The sequence below is a fragment of the Fukomys damarensis genome, unplaced genomic scaffold (genome assembly GCF_012274545.1).
Source record: "Fukomys damarensis isolate Sample0158 unplaced genomic scaffold, DMR_v1.0_HiC HiC_scaffold_38, whole genome shotgun sequence".
Taxonomy (NCBI): domain Eukaryota; kingdom Metazoa; phylum Chordata; class Mammalia; order Rodentia; family Bathyergidae; genus Fukomys; species Fukomys damarensis.
In genome coordinates, this window is record NW_022900950.1 from 81,250,420 (window position 1) to 81,276,792 (window position 26,373).

The 26,373-nt window shown below is 39.5% G+C and overlaps 1 protein-coding gene across 1 annotated transcript in view; it reads right to left on the bottom strand.

Annotated features, from left to right (window-relative positions):
• Nucleotides 1-561: 561 nt before the first annotated feature.
• Fstl5 (follistatin like 5) overlaps nucleotides 562-26,373 on the bottom strand; it is a 716,962-nt gene continuing 691,150 nt past the window's right edge. Inside the window, exon 17 of the mRNA XM_033759984.1 lies at nucleotides 562-3,114. Within this exon, the coding sequence (XP_033615875.1) occupies nucleotides 2,412-3,114 (703 nt within the window). The 3' untranslated portion in view covers nucleotides 562-2,411. The remainder of the gene's footprint in view (nucleotides 3,115-26,373) is intronic.

A 26,373-nucleotide genomic window follows, 5' to 3' on the forward strand; every position in this document is an offset into this window, starting at 1 on the left:
GGGTTTCCTTCCCTTTTACTTTGCATACATATGTCTTACTGATGAGATAACTGTGTGCAACATACGTCACACCAGACCGTGCACACAGGGTGCTGACACCCCAGTGCCACCTCTTACTCTCTGCCCTGGCCTGGAAGAGACAGCTGTCCACGCCAGAAGTAACGACCATAAATACCGCATCTCCTTAGTTTCTCAGGTCAGGATTCAGCAACTATTTTTTAAATACACAGGCTCAGGGTAAGGGTTTGGCTCAGTGGTGGAGTAATTTCCTAGCATGTGTGAGGCTCTGTCCAATCCTCAGCACTGAAAAAAAAAACAAAAAAACAAAAAAAACCAAAAAGTCCTCAGTGCATTGTTCAGTGTGCAAGGATATGGAAAGCAAAGCACTGGCTTTTGAATGTGACTCTGATATTCCATTCTGATATTATTCTTTTAATATAGAAATTCTAAAGAAATGGGCATCATAGGATTGTGCTTTTCTGAACATTAAAAAGATATAGCAATTCAGATTCCTTATAAAGAGAAAACTCTGGCTTTACTTTTCCTCTATTCTGTTTCATCATATCACTTTCAAAATAATGCAGAGCAACAGACCAGGTTCCAATCACTGAGAGGACTGCGATGCACAAAATCACTGGCCAAATGCACAGGAGTTAAAACATACGAGGTTTATTCGTTCATCAAGCAATGTCTACAGACAGCAGCCACGGGATGTAAGTTACGGAAGAAGGATGTATGAGAAAGACATATCAAAGCTGAGTCCCAGACACTCTCTGGTGCCTGTCCACACAGGAGAATACTACTAGAAAGTAAAGCAGATTCAATAAATAGAAACAGAAGCTGATTTTAGTTGTTAAATGCACTTCCCATGTTTCCTTAAGTTAAGAAGAAGCTACTTCCTCACACAGCTCAAGGTGCTATATACACATAAGATATTACACACTGTAAAAGCTCAGGTGTCTATGCAGCTTTACACAATTTTGACTTGAGTAAAATTTGTGTTTAGAAAAAGACCTTATTGGATTATCTTCAGTGAATGGAGGTCATGTCACCAGCGCATTAGCATTTTTAGCAACAGTTAGAAGAAGTAAAAAAAAAGTCTTAAACCATGTAAGCTATTAGTTTAAGCCTGGATAATCATCTGCTTATTTCCACAAGCCAACTCTCTAGTGTTATCTACTATAGGCCTTTTCCCTTCCCTTTCCTCTTTAAAAAGTGGAAGCAGCAGTAATTTTTACTTCTCCATACCTCCCATAAGAGGATTAGTTATGTCTCCAACCACAGCACACAGTGAGAAGATAGTTTTAGGATTATGTAGGAGTTGGATAGAAGAAATCACTGAAGGTTATTATCAGGGATGAAGTTCTTTGATGAATTATATTTAAATAGCAAAAGCAATGAGAAGTACGCCTTCATTCACCATTGTGGAGCTATCCCCAGTCTCCTAATTCTCCCCAGCACGAGACCCTCCTTGGACTTTTCCTCGCTGGTGTTAATTTCCCTACATTTGATTTATTCTAAGCAGACACAGTCGATGCCTCTTTTTTAGAACTGAAAGCTCCTGACTGTGGAACACTGAGCTACACAAAAAGACTGGATTCTGTATGTAGCTGGAATCTCAGACACAGTAGCATTAAAAATATAACGCACTCTAGTGATTGAAAGCAGAGTGAGTGGAACACACATAGCAAACATTTTTATCATATTTGTTTTTCCTCCCCACTTCTCCATTTTTTATAGCATGCTGCAGATTATAGAGTAAATGTCAGATAGAGTTTGTCACCTGTGTGCAACCTCAGGCCAGCATGTGCCTTCAAATAAAATTTCACCAAGGGTCCAACAGATGACTGAAGGCAGGATTGACCCAAGAGGTATTGAGCATTTTTAAATGACAGCAGATTTATAGCTATGAGGGTGTTCAGTATGCAGCTTTTAGTCTTCCTGTTCTCCTGTGACATTCCCTTCAAGGTACAAAAGATTATAAACAGTGGACAGATATTTTGAATTGAAAGTTTTAAAGTTCCACACTATCTTTTATTTCTGGCTTAACCATACCAGAAAAATAGAGAAAAAAGTTAGACAAACTACCCTCAAAATTAAATGATGTTTACATCATCTGAAATTCCCTGCAGGTTAGTTTACTTTAAAGTATTTAAAATATTATCTTATTGGTTTCAGACCTAAGTACACATTTGAATCTTCTAAAATGTCATTTCTCATCAGACATTGTGTTAAATGTGTCTAATCAGCCAATATTTTCGCATATGCCTTTGTCAGAAACAATCTAATTTAGGTGGGCCTACCGGTGCTTTCTGTTTGACTGTGATATAAACTCGGAAAGGTAAGCTACAGATCTAAACCACGGGTTCAGCGCAATGACTAAAACGCTTCCTGCAGTGCCCTGGAGGCGCCTAGGCCTCGCCCACCCAGACCACGGTGTTGCCCTTCTGGACCTCAGTGATCTCACAGTTCAACTTGTGGAGCCGCCCGTCCAGGACGAAGAGGGAGTCCTTGGACGGTGTCATCAGGTACTGGCCGAACAGGCCGCTGGCCCGGATCGGCCTGGTCTTCGTGTCCCAGGGCCACTCCTCGGGCGCCAGCGGCTCCTTCAGGCCCTCGATGATCTGAACGCGGCCCGAGGCCAGGTCCACAGCAAGCGCATGGGCCCCGCGGCCGGAGCTGGAGTAGGCCGTGTACTGGTGGGCGGCAGTGAAGGACGACTGGAAGGCCAGGTCGGCCACCTGCAGCGTGGTGTGCACCGCGAAGGCCTCGCGGACCTCGCCTCGGACAGAGATATGCTGCGTGTGCAGCAGGCCCTCGGAGTCGCTGACGCTGACCAGGTAGTGGCCGTCAGGGGAGACGTAAGGGGTGCCCCGCACGTCACCATTGGGCCCGAGGACGGTATCTGTGACCCCATCCACCACGAGCTGTGGCGGCACCGTGCCTGAGCTGTCTGGCCTGCAGCCCACGAAGTAGTACCCGCCCAGGTGTGAGTAGGCCAGCGAGTGGGGCACGCAGCCGTGCGCCCCCAGGTCCACCACACCAGCATGGGACAGGGTCTCCAGGTCGATTTTGTGTAATGCAGCCTCATCCTTGTGGAGAATAAATCCAAACCTGGAAAGATGAGAACTAGAGTCAGGCAGGGAACTGAAGAGTGGTTGTATAAGAAACTGCATGCAGAACTGTGTCAAAGGCCAATGAACAAACAGCTACAGTGTTTTACCTCTCCCCAACAAGCAGGGAGCTCTTTTCTTTTCTTTTTTCTAGTAACATGCCTGGACATTGCCACCGCTAGCCGCTGACTGTTTTGTCAGCTTCAAACTTCATTGTCCCAAAACAAGAACTGGAGAACTAGAGGGACCTGGTTACATCTTTGGTGCCCAATGTGGGGTATCCTCTTTTCTACAGAGGCCTTCAAGCACGCGAAGTTAAAAAGAAAAAAACATGCACACATGGAGAAAATGCAGCAGTGAGTGTCAGCAACTCAGCTTCTCCAGGACAAGGTGTCTAGTCTGGAAAACAGTGTCTTGGAGAGAAACTGGAGCGAGCAGGAAGGCACATGGGTACCTCGGGGGAACTGACAGGGAAGAAATAGGATTAAGTGACACAAAAGAACTGTTTATCCCACCACAACAGAAGGGAGACCTGGCAGTGCTGCAGTTAGCAGCTGGGCAGCAATGGAAAAATAACTTTTCTGTTCGCAGAGAAACAGGGACCCGCCCTGCACTGGCACCCCAGAGAGTCTTCTGTAGCTGGAGACAGCAGTGAGGATGCCAGACGCTGCTTCCCCAGTGGGCCTCAAGAGTCCAGGCCGGTGAATGACTGTGACACGTAGTCACACCCGGCAGAAGCTGGCGGGACCCCGTTGTAGGATGAGGCTGTGTCTGATCCTGGGTCCCAGAACAGACCCTTGGCTGCTTCACACCACCAAGTTCCCAGAATATGGGAAAAGATAGTCACAGCAGACTGCCTGCAGGAGGTGTACAGAGCTGGGGGCTTCCTGCCGAGAGGCAGGGGCTGGGGATCACAGACACAGCTCCTGTGGTCAGAAGTCCCCATTTCAGCCTGAGCTACACAGGACTGGAAGCTCACGTGGTGCCGTCTTCCCAGTGTAGGAATTCTCTGTTCTTAGCACTGTTCCAGGCACAGACTGCCACCAGAAAGACATATGCAGCCGGAGCTGTGTCCTCACCATGAGCCTGTCCAGAGCAGCCATGTGTCCAAATCAGTTGAAAATCTTCTATTACTATTCTTTATTTGATTGTATTTTTATTTTTATTTTGTATTTTAAAAGTTTTACTCTTTGCTATATTCCTCCTTCTATACATTTTCCCTCACAATTTTATTCCATAATTTTACACTTTTTCTTTTATGATATGTCTCTGCTGTGCCTACTCTTTTTTTCCTCCCAAAATGGTCTTTACAGAGTAAGGGAATTCTCCCACTCCTGGCTACCCCCTCTGCTTTTACCCATATCTCTTCTCCTGACCTTTTCCTATTGTTTTTCATTCTCATTTCTACTTATCCCTCCTCTCCACCTTTTCAACTGTCTCCTTTTTCTCTAATATTTATATCAACCATGGAATCTTCTCCCATCCCCATTTCCCACTGCCAATTTTGCACAGATTTCCCTGTTATCCCTTTCTAAATATGTAAGAGCATCCCCTTAACATCGATGGCACTCTTTGCCTCCTCCTCTTTCCTCCTTCCCATACCACAGGGCAGAGGTCTCACAAATTTTTTTTTTCTCTTCCTCTTTTCTCTTCCACCTCTGGCATTACCTAAGTCCTCAGCTCTCTGGGCTTTAGATAACTGATTCTAAACATTACATTTGAGTGCTCCTTTTCACCAGTAGGGGAGACACAGCTATCACATTAACACACATAACTGTGGGTCAAGACTTGGGCTAATGAGAGACCCCCCCAAATAGGTTTTATGGCATGTCATTTCTCAACTGTCCCTGATAGGTTCCACTGCAAAGGGTTAGCCTGTTATGGCTGTAGTTGAATTTATTCCATAGGGATAATCCTGACTCAGTGGACAATTAAATGCCACTGAGTCTGTCTGCCAAACCCAAAATCACACCCAGGGAGAGGGCAAGCAAAAGTTCCTAACCCAAGAACTCAGACTCAGTCAGACTCTGCAAGGACACCTACAACCTGGCAGAAAGAGGTCCTGTTCCTGGGAGCTTCAGTACTGCGGTGGATGGCTCCGAGAAGTAATTGCGAGCATTCAGGTTCTCTGGCCAAGAAGCTACTTGGGGGTCACATACACGCTGTCTCATTGGAATATCTAATCAGCGTCCCCATCTTACCGAGTTTTTGCATGCGTCTTCATTTATTTAGCAACCATCGGTTGTTTGATGTTCTTTTATGATTTTAGATGTCTATTAGGTTGTTACTCTTGTATGTTTGTTTGTTCATTGCTTCTAATTTCATAGGTGTATAGGTGCTTCCCCATCTTAGCTTTTTATCTAGTTTTTGTCTTCTCAACCCCCGAGGCAACATTATTAACATATTTCTATATTCTTTTTCCAAAAACATAAACTCCCCTTCCCAAGTTTTGTAATTCCTCATACTCAGCCTCCCCACAGTCACTGGTACCTTCACTACCAAAATTCCTCCACCTCATCCAAAGCCCTTGGCTCTGCCATATCTTACCGAGCTTACTGTGCTCCTCATAAGCAAATTCAGGCAACCACATGGCTTTCCATAAGCATAAAGTGAACCCCCTTCCTCCCACAAAATAACCTCTGAAAACCCTCAGTGCTAAACCTTTTACTCAACTAAAAGTGCTCCAATAAACGAACACATCAACATTTCTTCTCATCCACCACTGCTCTCCCCTTCAGATCTCCCCCTCGGTCCCTAACACTGCTCAGCCAACCACTTCCCATTCTCCCCACCCCACTCCATCTACCTCACTGCAGAACAAGAGTTAATAAACTGTCACAGTGTGCACAGAGATTGGACAGAGGAGAATGAACAACTGCAAAGACTGTCACACAGAAGGGCTGTCAGATGGAGTCGGTGGATGTTGTTATTAACAGAAGCAAAACATAGGGACAGAATCAAGAATCACTTCAATAATGGAAGGGGTAAATACTAGCACTGGACATGTAACACTGGAAGTTTTATTAGGAGCAGGCAATATCCTAATAAAAATCTCTGTATAAACCACTAACTCTCCTCACTTCTCTAGTCCTAAACCTGCAGTAACCCCTTCACAAAAAGGGAGGAGAAAAAACAGGGGACCATATATATATATTTTTTTTTTAAAAAGATCAGTATGCTTAACAACTCAAAAACAAGCAATGAAATTGACACTGAAATAATCCATCAATTAAAAATGTCTAGGACCCAACAGGTTCATTGGAGAATTCTATATAATCTTTAAGGTTGTTATAACCCCAAAACTCTTCAAGCTCTTCAAAGAAACTGGAAACGACAAAGTGCTCCCAAATTCATTTATGGAAGACAGCACACTCTTAATCCCCAAACCAGATAAAGCCCCAACTGAAAAGGAGAACTACTGGCCAATTCCTTTCATGAACATAAATGCAAGAACTCTCAATAAGATATTAGCAAACAGAATGCAGCACATTATCGAAAAGATGATACATCACGATCATGTAGGTCTTATCCCAGAGATGCAAGGATAGTACATGTATAAGTCAAAAAATGTAATACATCACATAAGAATTGGCAAGATCAAAAGTCACATAATCATATCAATAGATACAGAAAAGGCTTTTGACAAAATTCAACACTGCTTCATGATAAAAATCCTCAGAAATAGTCATAGAAGGACCACACCTGAGTATGATAAAGGCTATTTATGACAAACCAATAGCCAGCCAGCATCATATTAAATGAGGAAAAAATAAAAGCATTCCCTCTAAATTCAGAAACAAGGCAAAGTGGTCCACTATCTCCTCTTCTCGTCCACATAATGCTTGAAACATTAGCCAGAGCAATTCAGTGAGAGAAAAAAATATTATATATTACTTTTATTTCTTTCTCTCATTTCTTTTCTCATATATATATATATATATATATATATATATATATATATATATATATGGGAAAACTCAGATTATCATTATTTGCAGATGATATCGTCCTCTACATAGAAGACTCAGAGAAGTGCACCACAAATAATCAGAATTAATAACCAACCCCGGCAAATCTTGTAGCAGGATACAAGATTAACAAGTAAAAATCATGAGCATTCATATGTACCAACAATGAATGGGATGAGAGGGAAATTAAGAAAACAATACCATTCACAGTAGCTCTAAGAAAAATAAAATATCTAGGAATTAACCTAATCAAGGAGGTAAAAGAACTTTAAAAAGAAAATTACTATGGAGAAGGAGAGTGAAGACAACATCAGAAACTGGCAGAAGCCTCATGCTCCTGAATAAGCAGAATCCACATTGTCAAAACGGTCGTGCTCCCAAAGCCTGTATGCAGATTCAAAACAATCCCAATCAAAATACCAACAGCATGCTTCATAGATCTAAAGGGAACACTCTGAAACTTCAAATGGAGCCAGAAGAAATTTAGAATAGCAAAGTCAATTAGGGGAATAAGACCAAAGCAGGGGGCATAGCAATACCAGACTTCAAGCGATAAAGCACACATCACTACAAAGCAAGAGTGGGAAAGATGGCCTGCTGCTGGACCAAAACCAGACCCATCAGGAATCAGCAGAACAGCACTGATGGCACAGAAACTTCCTGAGATGCAGTCACTATTTGACCTCTGACAAAGAGGCCACACAGCATACACTGGAGGAATGATACCTATTCAACAAGTGGCCCTGGGGAAACTGGGTGACTGTTTGCAGAACAATGAGATGAGACCTTAGCTTGACCATATACTAAATGAAAATAAAATCAGTTCAAAGTTCTAAACATGGAAGCTGAAACATTAAACCTACTTGAAGATAAAACGGGTAAAATACTTGAAGACATAGATGTAGGAAAGGATTTTCTAAACAGAACCTCAACTGCAGAAGAATAGCAAGAATCAACAAATGTAATTATCTCAAACTAAACCACTTCTGTACAGCAAAAGAATCAGTACAGTGAAGAGGCAGCATACGGGATGGAAAGAATATTTTGTCAGCTGTTCCTTGGACAGAAGACTAATATCTGTAATACACAAAGGACTCAAAAAAATCAAGCTACTTAAAATTAAAGACACAGTTAAATGGTCAAGAGAAAGCAACAGACACTTCGCAGAGGAAGAAATATAAATGGTCAACAGACACATGAAAAATGCTTAACATCTCTTGTCACTAGAGAATGCAAATGACAACAATGTGAAGATTCCATCTTATTCTGGAAAGAATGGCAATCATTAGGAAATCAAACATTAACAAACGCTGGCATGGCTGTGGTGAAAAAGAAACCTTCCTGCGTGGTTGAAGTGAATGTAAATTGGTAAAACCACTATGGAAATCTTTATGGAGATTTCTTATAGAATTGAAATTAGAAACTTCATAAGATCCAGCTATTTTTCTGCAAGATATTTACTTCAAAGAGCATAAGTCACCATACTACAGTGATACATGCACATTAATGCTTCTAGCAGCACAATTCGTAATGGCTAAATCCTTGGAATAGCCTGTGTAGCCATCAAGAGATGACTGGATAAAGAAAATGTGGTGGACTATTATTTGACCATAAAAATGACAAATTTGATACATTTTTAGGAAAATAGATGCGTCTGGAAAATATAATGAGTGAAATTTTTGAGACTCATAATCTTAAATGCTGTATAGTGTCTCTCATTTGAGTGAGGCAAAATACAAACAAGGACAATGATAAGGATGGCTAGAGAGGGACAAGGTTGGATCTCTTGTGATAGGGAAGCTGTCCAAGGCAACAAGGATGAGGGATGAGGAAGAGGGATGGGGAAATGATAGGTATAAAGATTTGCCATGCGCAGGAACCTAAGAGCACCAATTAATGACAACATGATACCCCAGGACATGAGCTAAGACAAAAAATATCAACAAGAATGAAAAGGGGGATGTACATGCAACCACTCCCCAGGATTGGAAATCCCATAAACTGCAATCATGTACTAATAAGAAAAAGCAAAAAGTTTTAAAGTAAATTGCTTTATGAACAGCAGAAAGCCCCCTGTCAGCCCAGGCACCAGTGCCAGCTACTGCATGGAACTGTGTGATCCTGAGCACTGACCATTAAGATGTGCCATCCTCCTACTTTCTCTTAGCCATCCTTCCTCACGTCCAAATAATGACAACTCATGCTACAGGAAGAAAAATTATTTAAAGAAATACACCTAGTTAACGGAAATAATAAATGCTGCATTTAACATAGAGTGGGAAAGTTAAACATTACTTTGGGTGTCTCTAAATCTTCTACAGTGGCTGATACTAAACCCAGCAAGAATAAAAGACTTGGAAAACTATCTGCACACACATGCTTCACTCTCTCCATTGTCTCTTGTTTTGCAGTATGTGGAGGGATCCTAGCCCCTCATGCATGCCAGACACACCTCCCACCACCACGGCGCCTCCCAGCCTTTCCTTTGTGTGTCACCACTCTCCGATAAGTATCAGCACCTTTCTCCTTTTAATTTACATCAAAGGACTATCTTCAGAGATGCAAACTTCTGTTCTTTTTTGGTATAGAACTATTAGAATTCTTTTTATTATATCCTAGGATGACCTTCATTAGCTATCTTTTATTTAACCCTTATTTTACCTTATTTCACAAATTTTACATACAGATTTCATTTTCAATCTTGTCAGTACCTCCACTGATACTCTGCTGATGTACAAGCATTGCATTGATAATGTTACTGTATACTGAACAGTGAAGAACTTTGGCAATTTAGAATATTTTCCCTAAAATATAGTTAATTTGTTTCCTCTTTAATCAGTGTGGCACTGTTCAGTCCTAAATAAAGTGCTGACTGGAAATTATCAGAATTGCCTATGTTGAGTATACAAATATTTTGAAACTTTGACCTACAGCAAACAAAAGTATTCCCAGCAAAATTAAGTAGGTTAAGCAAGTTGAGATAGGAATAGTAAACAAACAAATCCAAACATATCCAAAAATGAACACTGGCAATAAAATTGTGAAGGGCTTTTATTTTTGTTTCTGTGCATAATATTGATTGAATCATCTAAAACCTCTAAGTGCCAAAGACAGTGTTTCATTGACCGTTATTAGCAGTGGAAAAGCCAAGATGACCTTATTATAAGTATTAGATGAAGTGAAACCAAATAAAATCTCTAGAGATAGCCAACTATGATACTGTCACCCGTGTAATTTATTTTCCATATACTAATTTAATTGTATAACTTGCACAAAATTTATTTACATAAAATAAACTCATTACTACATTATAAACACATTATCACACATTTCACAGCCAAGTACCAGCCCCTCAAAGTATCTAAATAGAAGTACTTGGCAAGTTCCAAAGAATATCTAAACTCATGGGTTTAATGTCATAAGCTAGGAATGGTCTGCTGTGCCTATGCTGACATGGAGTGCCTACACATGAAATCTGCTGCAATACGTACACCATCACAGCACCCTCCACTGTATTACTTTACGTATAGTTGGAAAACCATATATAATTTGAGCTATATCTAAATATTTGTCTTCAAACTATTTGTCACCGAACATCACTCATGTTCTTTTATATAAAAGCTAATCTTAAAAGGATTTTTCAAATATTCATTGAACCACTAACTACAAGGCACTGAGGTTGTATTGAGGATCAGCATAAGGGAGTTTAGAAGGAAGTCGAAGTGAAATAAATGGAAAAATTGGTAGCGATTAATGCTTAGTTCTTGTTTGCTGCTGTATCATTGCCTGAAGAGTCAGCATTAGCTTCCCTATGATTTGGAAAGGGCACAAATATTCTTCAGAAATATTTCCTGTGTATTTCTCAGGAATACCCCGTTTCTGGCTCCTGGTGCTTTAATACACATTTCTGTGCTCTGTCAGTAAACATGGCTCACACCACACCTATCACAAGAAAATCTTAGTGCTTTTCTGTTGCCACCAAGCAACATAAAAACTAATTTTCGCATCTAAGTATCCTCATTAAAATATTAATGCCTGGTGCAGAAGCATGCTGTAGATTTTTAACTCTTTCTAAATTTTTAACTCTTTCTGAATATTAAAAAAAATCAAAGTTTTGCCCTCCATCTTTTCATTTTCTCACATTTTTTTTTCTTTTCCCTTATTACCTTTCCCTGACCCATCCCACCTTCCCTACACCTTTAGTCCTTTTCTTCCCATTTCACAATGTCAGTTATCTCATTAGGATCTTATGTACTATTACAGTTTATTCACACCAGAGAAACCATGTAGAGGTACAAGATCTCAATAATGAATGTAACTGTACTGTAATACCTAAAATGTACCAATAAACTCAATTAAAAAAAAACTCAAAGTTTTAACTGAGTTCCATAGTTTGTTTTCCAACTTCCCATTTCAATGTCAGTTATCTCATTAGGATCTTATGTACTATTACAGTTTATTCACACCAGAGAAACCATGTAGAGGTACAAGATCTCAATAATGAATGTAACTGTACTGTAATACCTAAAATGTACCAATAAACTCAATTAAAAAAAAACTCAAAGTTTTAACTGAGTTCCATAGTTTGTTTTCCAGCAAGAATAATATAAAATCACGTGTCGATTTCGACTCTCAGGCTTGCCTTACTAAGCAGTTAGCTCCATCTGAGGGAAAGCAAATTGATACTTTTCTGGCAGTGGATGATAATAAGGATAGGTGTGTGTCAATGTATTTGTATTATTTATGAAATTATAAATTATGAAAGAAGATATCATTTTTCTGATGTAAACTGTACATGAAGTCAGAAAGCAAGCATTTAATAAAGGCAATAAATAGCCTGTCAGGTTTCGGCATTTCCGGTCTTCTCCTAACCTCGAGTCTTCTGGGCAGTGAATTATGAATGCCAATCACAAGGACCGAGACAAGCTCCCTCTACTCCCTAGCTATTTTTACTCTGATCCTAAAGAATATTCTCAAGTTTGGTGTGAAGATAATTTTTGAAGAAAATTAAAATCTTAAAAGATCATCCAGTTAAAAGTGTAGCAGTTCCATGTGGGGTTATAAACTGCCTGAGAGCTCTCTGCACAGGCAGACGCGTGAGACGCTGTCACTGTCCGCCAGTGATTTACCGATTAGGAAGCGGTCTCTTTAATCCAAAATTTCCCTCTAGTACAGATTGATATTCAGGAGTCTCCTGCTGTTCATTAGGCAGTGATTAATATTTACGAGGCTCTCAGCTTTCATGCCTGCTTAGTATAATAAAATTCTGCACAGTTCTAGGCCTCACAGAGTTTGTCTAGTATTTTTCAGAACATATATAGGAAGTGGCAAACTGAGAAACAAGAGAGTTAAAAGTTACCCTGGAAATCCTTCTTTATTAAAAACTACTGCCACTAGAAAAGTGTGTTCTCAGTATGGCATTGTATGAATTTGTCACATTTGATGTGGACAATTATAGCACATTTTTTTCATGCTGAATTTTTTTTCTGAATCAGTGTAGTTTATTATAAAGTACAAATAAAAGTTCAACTGAAACTGCTACTGTTATGTTTTTAAATACAGACTAATTCATATGCAAAGCTATTGTTTTAGATGAGGTAATGTCTTTCAATGCAGGCTAACTTGGTTTTCGGAGTCAGCTTTCCTTATGTAAATATGACCTCTGTGAAGTCCTTGACTCTTCAATTTCCTCATCAGCAGGAAGAGGACAGAAGTATTACCTGCTCTGAGAATGAGAGAAAATGACTGTGTATTATCAAATACAAAACTGCTAGCTCTTTACAACTAAATGAGTATTATTTTCTGTTACAAATTACATAAAATAATTTATTTGGGAAAACAAACTATTATGATCCACGGACAGGAAAGAAAAAAACACACACCTATTGTCAGCTTTTCTGCGCAGCAGTTAAACCTATGTTCCCCGTTAAACAGTAGCGGTCCCCAAGTCTAGTGCAATGGTGACACCTGGTTTGTGCCAAGGATTCCTGTGCCAGAAACTGATGTGGAGACTGCAGAGCCGAGTCTGGAGGGAGGACTAGGGTCCCTGGCCACGTTCTCAGAAGTGCACGGGAGCCCAGCTCTCCTGCACCCCAGCCCTGTGAGGCGTCCACCAGGAGGCCCTTGCCAGAGGTCCAACCCGTGGGGGCTTGGAGCCTGGACGTCAGACGTGAGAATGGACCTCTTTTCTTTATAGACGCAGCCTGCTCAGGTCATTCATGTACTACCAGAAAACGGACTAACATTCCTGACTCTCCATTCACGGGTACAACAGAGATCACGGAGACAATGCACAGGATGCACCGCTGGGCCTGACGCTGTACAGATGACGGCTGGCATCCGAATGCTGTCTCCTGCCTGGCCAAGAGTTCAGTTGGGAGAGCTGAAGAAATTTGTCCTAAGAGTCAGAGAAGACGTTCGTGGGTGAATTTTGGACCAGGGTATACAAGATTCAGAGAGTTGTAGCCAGTGTTTCCATCATGGTAACTCAAGAGCCTTCCAAAGGAGCTATTTGCCCAAGAAAGAAAAAGAACAGGTGCTCGGAGAGAAACGGCCACAATGCGCTGAGGGTGGACAGAGCCAGCCGGGTCTGGGGACCGTCTCCTGCGCGTGCCAGCCCGGAGCTGGCGCTACCCGAGCACCTCAGGAAAGCCAGCTCCCTCCGCCCATTCCTCAAAACTACTGCAATGTGGCAATTATTGAAACTGTATCTGTTTAAATGAAATTCCAGGACACACACACACACAAATACTTACACAGCCCTGAGAATTCATTGTTTGGAGATTTAAAAAAATATATAAAACTTACATTGAAAACATATGACCAGGTGATTGGTACTTTGTAAATAGGAGAGCGCTGTGTAATTAATATTTTTGATTTCTAATTAGATTATAGTCTTCCAATTGGAAAGAATTGCTGAACAGATACGACATTAAAATCAAAAGCTTCCTCACATAGTTAACACATAAACCTACAACATAAAATGTCATTCCAATGCCTTCTTCCATTCCATTCCAACCACACAGGATATTCATGGATATAAACCATAAATCTACTATGAGCCATCATTCACCAGCTTTATGAATTCTTTTATATTTGGTTTTCTGTCATCCCAGACCCTTATGAGAAAAGGGTGAGTTCTTGTTTGTACCACATACCAGCATATTTAGTTTTTATCTGAGCTGTACATAAATTGCTCAGTAAAACACACAACTTCATAAAGAGAGGTCACATTCACTCTTGAGAGAGGTAAAACACAGAAAATCAGAACTGCAGTATTTAGTAGAGATTGACAACTAGAGTAAGGATATCCCTGAGTAATCGCAATGCCTAGAACTGTTCGTTCATGCAATTACAGCACTATGAAGTTTTCTGTTTTCAAAATGCAGGTGGCAAAACCCTAAGTAAACATAAGCCATCTGATCTGCCTACGTATAACACACAAATTTTACATTGAAAATGCACTTCATTTGATTTGTTTCCTAACTTTCATTTTTAGAATTTTTTTTCATTAAAAAGAAGTAGAATGCCTCCTAATATTAAATCCCCTATCTTTTTCTGTTCTTTTATCAAACTGAAGCTTAAGAAGTCTGATTCTTCAAGGGAGAAGTTGAGAAATGAATGCATAATTTAATTACAGTAAATGCAGAATTTCTAATCACCAACTGCTAATGAGTAACTAAGACATGGAAAAATAAGATTTATTAAGAATTTTGCACATGCTGTATACTCTATAGAAAGTGTTTCAGCTATGGAAACCCTGTACTTACTTTTTTGGTTTTGTTTTGTCTTTTTGAGACATTGTCTTACTATGTAGTTCAGACTGCTCTGGAACTCACTGTGTAGCCCCGGCTGGTCTTGAACTTGCAGGGATCCTCCTGCCTCAGCCTCCCCAGTGCTGGGATTATAGGTGTGCACCACCATGCCCGACTCCCTGTACTTACTTCTGAAGTGCGTAAGAGTTTAGTACATAAAACTGGCAACTATGCCTTAGTGGTCATTCTTCCTAACATGGATTTGGAAAACTATGGTTGACATCTGAAGGGTAGCCCTGTCCGTCCTACCCGTCTTCCTGACAGGTGGATCTCAGGGTCATAGGTGACCAGCAGACATGCAGTGAGGAGATGCAGTTTCCGGGGACAGGGATGGAACTACAGAAGGCATGAGGCAAAAGCTAGCAGAAATCTGTCAATCAAAAACTGTTACCACGTAGTCCGTACCTGTGAGGCCGAAATGACAGGCGGGAAAGAAGCGCTGTGAGGAAGCAGGTGTGGCCCGAGGTGGGCTCTAAGTGCTCTGTGAGCAGTGTGGGTGACTGCAGTGAGGGACCGTGCGGGGCCGGGAAGCACAAGAAGGACGGTCCCGGCTCAGATTACAGTCAGGCGGCGGAGGGCTCCTAACTGCCTTGGCTTTCAAGGGGTGTGTGGGGAACCTGGCGAGATGGAGAGGGGCCAGATGGAGCTACGAGTGTGTACGAAAGACAAGGACAGACCACCATGGACAAGTACGGAGGACGCGCTAAAGCGACTGCCGGCACAGCAGGGTAAACCGGCTGTGAAGACACCGCAAACGAGAGGGGACATCACGGTGGGCAGTGACCGCTGCCGAGGCCCAGGAGGAGGGAATTGGTTTAGCGTGTGTGCTTTGTGCACAGCTGTGAACTTTGACACACAACTTTGGCTCGTCCGCTTCATCAGCAGTGAAGACCTGTGGTGGAGTCCACGCACTCTGGCCTCCATCCAGCTTCCCACTGTGCAAACCAGCAGAGCCTTTTGGGCGCTGGACATGTGAGCCACACTGTGAGAGGTGCCCTGCTCTCGAGTGTCCTCTCTGTGCTCAGCCACCAGCCAGCACAGTGAAGGAGCCACACGAGTTACTGACTGAGGGAAATGTGGCAGAGCACACCACACATTCTATGGAAGACTTTAATTATGAAACAGCAAACCAAATGCACACAGAATAATGGATACATGCAGCTCTTTTCATGTACCAGGGATCGAACTCAGGGCCTTGTGTTTGCCAGGCAGGCAGTGGCACCACTGAGCTAAATCCCCGGCTACACATGAAGTTGTCTTTAAAATGTAATGTTGATAAGCAAAAATAAAGCACAGTATGAGGTATATGCTACATTGTCATTTACATAAACGAGAAACATTAAAAACAGAAAACCCAACATCCAATTTGTAAGAACAAAATAAAGAAGGTCAAGGAAATACAAAAACAGGAAATGACTCTGGTGCCTGGAGAGAGGATTAAAAGCGGGGATGAAAGGAATTAACACATTAGTAACAAAGCGATCTGTACAAATTAATCAGCGCTCTATTCCGCGAGCTAGGTGGGGAGACCAGGTGGCTCAGTCCTCGATCTCCAGAGCTGGGAGCCGCGTCTCCTGCGCCTACAGGCCCTGCGGGCTTTGGCCGGCGAGCCCTCTTCCACAGACTTCTCTGCATGCGTGCCTTAAACGCGTGCCTCCCTCATCCAGTCAATAAATTGTGTTCTAGAGCACAAGCACTAAGAACAACTACTAGGTGGAGTTTTCTGAGAAAATATAAACTTTAAAACATTTTATAGTAAATATATATGTTTGCAACTACACAGACATAACTATATCTGCACACAGGGATTTCACAATATAATGATCTTCTACCAAGTTAGAAAAGCGTTGGTGGAATAAAGTTCCCTAAAGCAGACTAAGGTCATACAAAAACTAATTATTTCATAATAAAGGTTCAATTTCCCGCTATTAGCGAAAAGTACAGTGATTCCTTGGTTCCTGAACAACTCTGTTTGCAAACACTTTGGCTCACAAACTGAAGTGTTCAGCACAATTGTGCCTCCACTCACGAACTCCACATCACTTGGTGAACATGAACAGGCTGCCTTTCCCCGAATTATGAAGAGAATTAAGTCCACTAGCTGGGTACCGCTGTCTACGTCATATAATATGGTCTAATATGGCTGTGTCGAGAAAATCATCTATTTAATACAAAGTGCTCATATATCATTTTTACAGGGAATAATATGTATTCAGATGCAACGAGTAAAGTTAAGATTAAAAATTATAATTTTATAAGTAGTATCATAAAGCTACTAACAGCAGCGAATATAATTATTGAGGAAGATGAGATCTTGTTAAGCAATATACAATATTTTTTTAAACCCAAAAAGTAAGGCTTGTGAAGATGACTATATTAATAAATAAGATTACTGCCATCTATGAAGAAGAGAAAATATGATCAAAATTGATGAGCATCTGAAAAGATTATGAATTATTAAAATTGAAAGAAAGAAAAATTTGAAAAGTAAATTAGTAAATACATGGATGTTTTTCACATAGCAGGTCACTATTAACATCATAAATAATTGGGAGAATGTACATTAAAAATAAATAAAAACTAAGATATTTGTTTTCATCAGTTTATGAACAAGAACAAAAAGTGTGTTAGGATCCAAGAGCAGTAATGATGTGAATAAAAATATCCTCAGCTAGTATTGTTGGAGGCTTCACTGCTTTAGGGTTTTAGAAAAGTCAGCGTTATCTCTTGAGATGACATTGGAATCTGTGTTATGAGGCCACAGTGTCTCTAGGCTTCTCTCCTTGATGAGGGTCATGAACACCAGAGCAGCCTGCACACAGATGTCCATGACTGTTGGCTGCAGTGAGGCAACTTGGAACTATCAACGGGCAAATGTTTCCAGGGATGAACGTCATACATTGCATACTTTACATGTACCAAGGAAATTAATTTTAAAAATAAATTTGAAAAGAGGTCAAGCAATAGGGAAATGGTCAAACCAGCTATGAACTGAAGTGATAAAATGATAGTGTACTAGTATACTGACAGATATTTTGAAAATTGCTGATATTTAAAAGCATGCCCTAGATATGAAAGAACTACATATAGTTTCATGGGTTTGTTCTAATTGTTTCTATAAAGTCTCTCAAAGATTACTTAACAGTTTGTACTATTCTTCTAAGGATAAGATATCCCTGTGCCCCTCTCAGAGGAGGCATTATTTGTTACAGTATTTGCTTTTGGTTTGGATACCGCATGACTGCATTAAAATGTTTAAGAAAACATGCAACCTCTGAATTTTTTAACTAAATAAAATTAGAGCAGAGAAACACCACTTTAATCCCATAAAATAGAAATACATAATATTAAAAAGTGTTCAATGGAATTGGCACTTTTTATTATTGCTGATAACAATGCAACTTGTATGCAGAAAATAATTGGTAATTAGCATTAAGGTCTTTCCCATATTTCTGCCCTGTGATAACATTTCATTTCCTACTTAACTTTTCTGAGAATATAATAATGAATATGATCGTTTTATTCACAAATGAATTTAACCTTTTTATGTACAGTAGCAAATGTTTATAACTAATTTAAAAGCCCAAGTGTAAGTGGATATTTATAAAACCCTGACATAACCACTTGATACAATAGAATACACATGTCAAGAAGCTACTTGTAAAACACTGATTTGGGGCTTATGATTTTACAATAAAGTCATGTGAAAACAGCCCAATGTGTAAATGGTATGATTAAAACATTAACAGTAAAATAAACTGAGACTGAAGAGATAAACTTTCAGAGTTTAACTGTGGTCATGTTGGGATACCAGCTTAAGCTTACTTTGTTATATTTTGTTTTAAGTTTCCAATATTTGTTCAATGAGCATAGTCTACTTCAGTAAGAAGAAAAATATACATACATGCACTGATGGTTAATATATAGATAGAAACACAGAAGTATATTAGCTCTAAATAAACCTCCGATAGCTCTTACAGTAACTATGGGTCATTATTTTAATCTGAAAATGCATTTCTGTGTACACGAACAGTCTGGAATTTGTGTGAAAGTAAAAAGATTTATCTCCATAAAGATTTATCTTCAGAGTCAGACATAGTGAAATATTTTTTTAAACCAGAATGTATTTGGATATTTCATGAAATGAAAAGGATTAATTATTACAAAGATTACTTGTCCCATAAATGAATCAATCAAGATGATAAATGATAAAGAAATATGTGAGGTAAGAAAGAATATAATTAGTAAATTCATAAGAAATGTTCTTCTCTGTAATATAAATGATTTCACGGTATACTGAAAATAAAACTAAAAGTTTTCCAGAAGCCAAGTGTGGTGGTGCATGCCTGTAATCCCACCACTCAGGAGGCTGAGCCAGGAGGATTGCCACAAGTTCAAGGCCAGCCTGGGATACACAGTGAGTTCCAGGCCAGCCTGGAGTATACAGCAAGACCCTATCTTTAAGAAAAAAAAAATGTTTGCCAGGAGAAACATGCTTGTAGTTGTGATTCCAATAGATAGCAGGGTATCTCAGGACATACTTCACATGGTAGCAATAGAAATGAATGCTTTATACTCTCCTGAGATCACTCAGTGTTCCTCAGACTGTCCTAGTTCTCTAAACTCACTGTGGGATAGAACTGATTCACACTTAGAGGACCCTCAGTCCCTTTAACACTAGTCTTACCAATGGTAACAGGAAGGCCCAAAAAGGAGATGACAGACCAAAAGTGGGAGGGAAAAATCTCCTAACCAAAAATTCAGTATTTCACAAAACTATCCTTTAAACATTAAGGGAAAACTAAGGCATCCCAGACTTCAACAGAGAAGAGAGCTCACACTATTAGAATAAAAATCTGAGAAATTCTTAAGGCTATATTTCAGGTTGAAGTGAAAACACTAGACAGAATTGGGACAAAAATCCTAGGTAAGCACAAACTTTCCATATTTGCATAATTTGTAGAAAGTGATACGAATATATAAACACACACATAAAGTTAATAAAGAAGTGAATATTATTGTAACTCTTCTTCAACTTCCTGCATGTCTGAAAGAGTTAAAAGATGTGGTATAAAATAATGATTCACCCAAGATACTAGGAATGCAATTTAGGAAGACGTAAATTGTGTAAACTGCAATATGAAGGACCGAGTAACATCAGAACAGGGATTTTTGTATGCTACTGAAGTTCAAGAGGTAAGGGAACTAAGTGGTTTTAAGTAAAATGTATTAATTTTAATTCTAAATGTAGTCATAAATTAAATAATTTCTTAAGTATGTAGATAAGAAATTTAGTAGGATATCAAAAAAGCAGCAAGTTAAATATATGAAAACATGTTCCACATCACTGGTTATTCGAGAGATGCAGATGAAAACAACATTGAGATTCCATTTCACCCCTCAAAGAATGGCTGCTATCAAGAAATCACAAAATGACAAATGTTGGTGGGGTTGTGGGGGGAAAGGAACCCTTCTCCATTGTTGGTGGGAGTGCAGACTGGTGCAACCACTATGGAAATCAATATGGAGATACCTCAAAGAGCTGGGACTACAGGTTCCATCTGACCCAGCCATCCCTCTGCTGGGTATCTTTCCAAAAGAATTAAAAGAATCATACCACAGAGATATATGCACACCTATGTTTATAGCAGCACATTGTAATAGCTAAAACATGGAAAGGGCCCATTTGCCCATCAGTTGGAAACTGGATAAAGAAGATGTGGTTTATGGAATACTACTCAGCCATAAAGAATGAGAAATTAGATTCATTCATAGGAAAATGGATACATTTTGAGGATATACTCCTAAGTGAAATAAATAAGTCACACATGTGTAAATACTGAATAGTTTCTCTGGCATGAAAAACTATAATAGTAAACAAGATCCCAATGAGATAATTAACAATGTGAAATAGGAAGAAAAGGGCTAAAGCTGTAGGAATAGTGGTAAGGGTATGGGAAAGGGAATAAGGTTAAAGAAAAAGTATGGGAAAATTTAAAAAATGCATATAAAGTGTTTGTAAATGGGGAAGGGAGGAGGGGGTGAAGGGAGGGCAGGGACAAGGGGAAAAAATGAGAATCAAGACCTGTCATGTAAAGGTACAAGATCCCAGTAATGAATGTAACTGTACTGAATACCTAGAATGTACCAATAAACTCAATAAAAAGAAAAAAAAATGTTCACTACAAAAATGCAATTAAAAAGAAAGTACTAGTGGAGAAAAGAAGGAACAAAAATGATGCCAGGCATATGGAAAATATTAAATATAAATGGACCCCTATCTTTCAGCATGCATTAAATTAAAATACAAGTGGAATAAAGATCTAAATATAAAACAGAAACACTGAATTTGCTGGAAGATAAGTTAGGCAGAACTCTTGAAGGCATTGGCATAGGAAAAGACTTTATGAACAAATCCTCAGTAGCACAGGAACTAGCAGATAGAATCAACAACTGGGATCTCATCTTATTAAAAAGCTTCTGCACTGCAAAGAAACCATCAGCAGAACTAAGAGACAACCTACAATGTGGGAAAAATTTTTACCAGCTGCTCTTCAGACAAAGGCCTATTATCTAGAATATATAAAGAACTCAAAGCAATCAGTCACCCCAAATATAAAGACCCAATTCAAAAATGGGCATCTGAAATGAACAGACATTTCTCAGACAAAGTAGTAAAAGTAGCAAGTAAATATATGAAGGTATGTTCCACATCACTGGTTATTCAAGAGATGCAGATGAAAACAACACCGAGATTCCACCTCACCCCTCAAAGAATGGCTGCTATCAAGAAATCAACCAATAACAACTGTTGGTGGGGTTGTGGGGAGAAAGGAACCCTTCTCCATTGTTGGTGGGAGTGCAGACTAGTGCAACCGCTATGGAAATCTCAAAGATATCTCAAAGAGCTGGGACTAGAGTTTCCATTTGACCTAGCCATAGCTCTGCTAGGTATCTTTCCAAAATAATTGAAAGAATCATATCACAGTGATATGTGCGCACCTATGTTTATAGTGGCACAGTTTGTAATAGCTAAAATTTGGAAACAGCCCATTTCCCCATTAGTTGGAAACTGGATAAAGAAGATGTGGTTTTTCTATAAAATGGAATACTACTCAGCAATAAATAATGAGAAATTAGATTCATTCATAGGAATATGGATACATATTGAGTATATGCTCCTAAATGAATAAATAAGTCACACATGTAAATACCAAATAATTTATCTAGTGTGAAAAACTATAATGGTACATAAGATCCTAGTAAGATAATTGACAATGTGAAATAGGAAGAAAGGGCTATAGGTGTAGGGAAAGCAGGAAGGGTAGGGGCAAGGTAATAAGGGAAAAGAAAAAAATAGGAGAAAACGAAAAAATGGAAATGAAGTGTTTGTAAATGAGGAGGGGAGGAGGGGGTGAAGGGGGGGCAGGGACAAGGGGAAAAATGAGAACCAAGACCTGTGATGTAAAGGTACAAAATCCCAATGATGAATGTAACTGTACTGTATACTTAAAATGCACCAATAAACTCATTTAAAACAAAAAAGCTTTTGCATTGCAAGAGAAACCACCAACAGAGCTAAGAGACAACCTACAATGTGGGAAAAAAAAATTATACCAGCTTTTCCTCAGACAATGGTCTACTACCTAGAATATATAAAGAACTAAAAAAAAAAAATCAGACCCCCCCCATATAAAAATCCACTTCAAAAATGGGCATCTGAAATGAACAGACATTTCTCAGACAAATAAAATCAGCAAATAAATATATGAAAAAATGTTGAACATCATTGATCATTTCAGAGATGCAGATGAAAATAACACTGAGTTTCCACCTCACCCCAGAAAGACTGGATGCTATGATAAAATCAACTAATGACTAATGTTGGCAGGGTTGTAGGTAGAAAGGAACACTTATCCATTGGTGGGAGTTCAGAGTGGTACAATCACTGTGTAAATCAATATTGAGGTACCTCAAAAAACTACTTTTAGAAGTCCTATTTGGTCCAGCTATTCCCCTGGTGGGTATCATCCCCAAAGAATTAAAAGAATCATACCTTGGTGATATATGCTTACCCATGTTTATAGTAGCACAGTTTGTAATAGCTAAAACTTGGAAACAGCCCAGTTGCCCATCAGTTGGAGACTGGATAAAGAAGATGTGTGTGTTTTTCTTTTTTTAATAGAACGAAGTACTACTCAGCCATAAAGAATGGAAGCTAGAGATAATTATAGCTAAATGGATGCACATTGAGGCCATACTCTTGAGTGAAATTAATAAGTCACACATGTGTAAATACTGAATAGTTTCATTGGTGTGAAAAACTGAAAATGTAAATAAGGATCAAAATGTATAAGTGATATTATGTAATAGGAAGAAAAGGTCTAAAGGTGTAAGGGAAGGAGAGGAGTAGGGGAAAGGTAAAAATGGAAAAGAAAAAATATGAGAAAATGAAAAATGTGGAAACAATGTTTGTAAACAGGGAAGGGTGAAAAGGGTGAAGGGAGGGCTGGGAATGGAGAAAAATAAGAACCAAGACCTGTCATGTAAAGGTACAAGATCCCAATGATAAATGTAACTGTATTGTACACCTAAAATGTACCAATAAACTTAATAAAAAATTAAAATTCCAATTAAAGACTGATATGGACAAAATTTAGTAAAACAAACAAATACAATCAAGTCTATTCTATGCATGCAAGATTTTATTTCAAAGACCCAAATAAGTCAAAAGGGAAAAAACAGAAAAAGATACTCCATGAAAATTGTCACCAAAAATGAGGTGGGTTGGCTGCACTGAGGTCAGAATAAAGTTTTGAGTTAAAATTGTTGAGACCAAAAAGGTTATTATATATTAATAAAAGGGGGATAATTTAAAAGTTTTAGGTAATATAAACATGTACATCTAGTTCTAGAACATTTGAAGTAAACGCGGACAAAACCAAGAGTAGAAATAGACTTGCAGTGGTCCTGCAATTGTAGTTGGAGACTTCAACACTCCACTTCTAATAACAGATTGAGTAACCAGACCGATTCTCAGTTAGGAAATAGAGGTCTTCAACGTTATCATCCCACTAAACCAACAGTGTTGAGTGTTAAGACAACACCTTTCACAAACCGTAGAATCCACATTTTTCTCAAGAATATATGGAACATTCTCCATGACAGAACACATTCAGTTGTATATACTCTTGGCTAAGGTGTATGAATTTAATTGCTGATGAATATTTAAGAGGTGGTAATTTTACATCACAGTATTAAGTTGCAGGACATCAATGAAAAGAATAACCAGCATTGAAGGGCATTACCTCCTGTGCTGGGGAAGAGGCTAGCACATTTTCAGTTTTATACAGCATAACTATACCATATAGATGAAATTAAGACCTTATTATTGTCTTTATTAAATCCTTAAGTGCTGTGTATGTGCAGATTGTGAGTGCGTGTTGGCAAGAAGTATGCTTGCAATAGAAAACTGTAGGTTTGACTTCACCAGGCCATGGGATGTCCGAATATATGATTAAAGATTACTTCTGGGAATGTCTCAGAAAGTGTTTCTAGAAGAGACTGCTTTCAGTACACTGAGTAAAGCGCATCTCCCCTTCTGCCCATGTCGGAGAATAGGTACCATCCAATGAGGGCTTGGGTACAGAGAATGCTGTAAGGAATGCCGGATCCATTTCCAGCCTGACTGCATGAGCTGGAACTGCAGTCTTCTGCTCCTTCAAATCTCTCATGCTGATGCCTCCAGAAATGCAGGGCAAGTCACTCCCTCCTCGCCGCCTCAGCGTTCCTGGGTCTGTAGTTTGGAGATAGAAAATCTTGGGTCTCCTCACCCCTGTTGTCACACGAGCCAGCATACTAAATCCTGTCCACAGCTATTGTCATATTTCCTATCTGCTGGATTTCTCTACAGATCTCACAGTAATGTCCGTGGTATCATATAATCTGGATATTTCATCCGTTATTAACATTTATAAATTTCTATCTTGAAGGGTTATGAGAACACTGTATTATATGTAAAGTGCCCAGTAGACTAAAATAGTGAAAAGCATATATTATTACTGCTACTATTGATAATTCTATTGAGGTTCATGAGATTTCACAAGTGAAAGTTTTTTCCTCTGAGCTAATAAGAATCTTTCATCAGACCAATTTTCTTATTCAGATTGCCTTAGAGTATTATAGAAACCAGATAGGCTTGGAATCTTGACAGAGAAAGTGAAGACTGGATCCCAAGGGGCCACGTGAGTGTGGGTGTCCCAGCACATCTCAGAATATCAGCCTCCAGTCAGGGTGCCGGATTGCTTTTCCTTGTTCCTCTAGCAGATGGTACAAGAGCGACAGCAAAATAGCTAGTTGTTTCAGCTTCCCTGCAGGACACCTAAATGCTACTCTGCCAAGCATCCTAGCGAGTTTGTTTTACTTTCCTGAAATAAGTCATAATATAACACAGCACATTCCTTTCTTAGAAAATCACAATGTGGCAGAGGCCATCGTGTGGCCTGGGACTGGACTTGTAGTTGGGAACCACATTCCAGAGCATTACAGCTGGATCACAGCTCCACTGACCTCCTTGGAATGGAATTTATATTGCAATTATTGCCTCATACCTGCTAAAGTTGTTTATGGAAACCAAAAGGAAGAAATAACTTTTATGTTCCTTTTAGTTTGCTATAAATTCAGAAACAATTTTGCTTGAGCAGCTGATCTGTGAATTAATAATGAAAGACTATAACTTTTTTCACTACTGTATGTCAAGTACTTCCTTTGTGTTTAAAAATTGATGAGGCTCAAAACTCCATTTCTTTACATGAAACAGATTCAGAAGCATACGGAGTAATCACCACTTCCTCCTAAGGAAAGCTCTTTGCAAGCTCTTCGGCTACTAAAAACTAAATAAGAAAAACTTTGAGTTCAGTGTAAAATATTATAATCCTCCTTTAAGGATTTCCTAAGAATATTCTCCTGAAGAATAATTTCTAGTAAAATATATCATTCTTTGCGCCAGAAACATGGATTATCCACAGGAGCACTGAGCTGATCTTTAAGGTGAATAACCCGCTGGACTGCTTCCACTGGCGCTATTTACATTTTACACATTTTGCTTTTGTCTTTGAAGTGCAAATGCATCACAGCATCCACTACGCTGTTTTGCACAAGAGAGTTTATTTCTCTTTTGTTTTTTTTCCAAGTTGAAATCTTCATTTTGTTCGTTTTCTCAAGTCTGTGCCATGGTGAGAGGAGCTGCAGTTCCCTTCCCATCCCTGAGTAGCTGACAGACGACACCGGAGGGAAAAGGAAGCAGCCGCTGCCCCAGGGCTGCTGCCCTCCACACAGGACCAGCAGCCGCTGACCCACGCCAGCCCGAAGGTGGCCTAGGCGGAGGGTGGGCTCGACTTACCTAGCATTTTATACCGCTTCTCGCTGGACAGGGGAAGAGGGACAGAGACTCTCGCTAACTCAAAAGACTCCAAATGA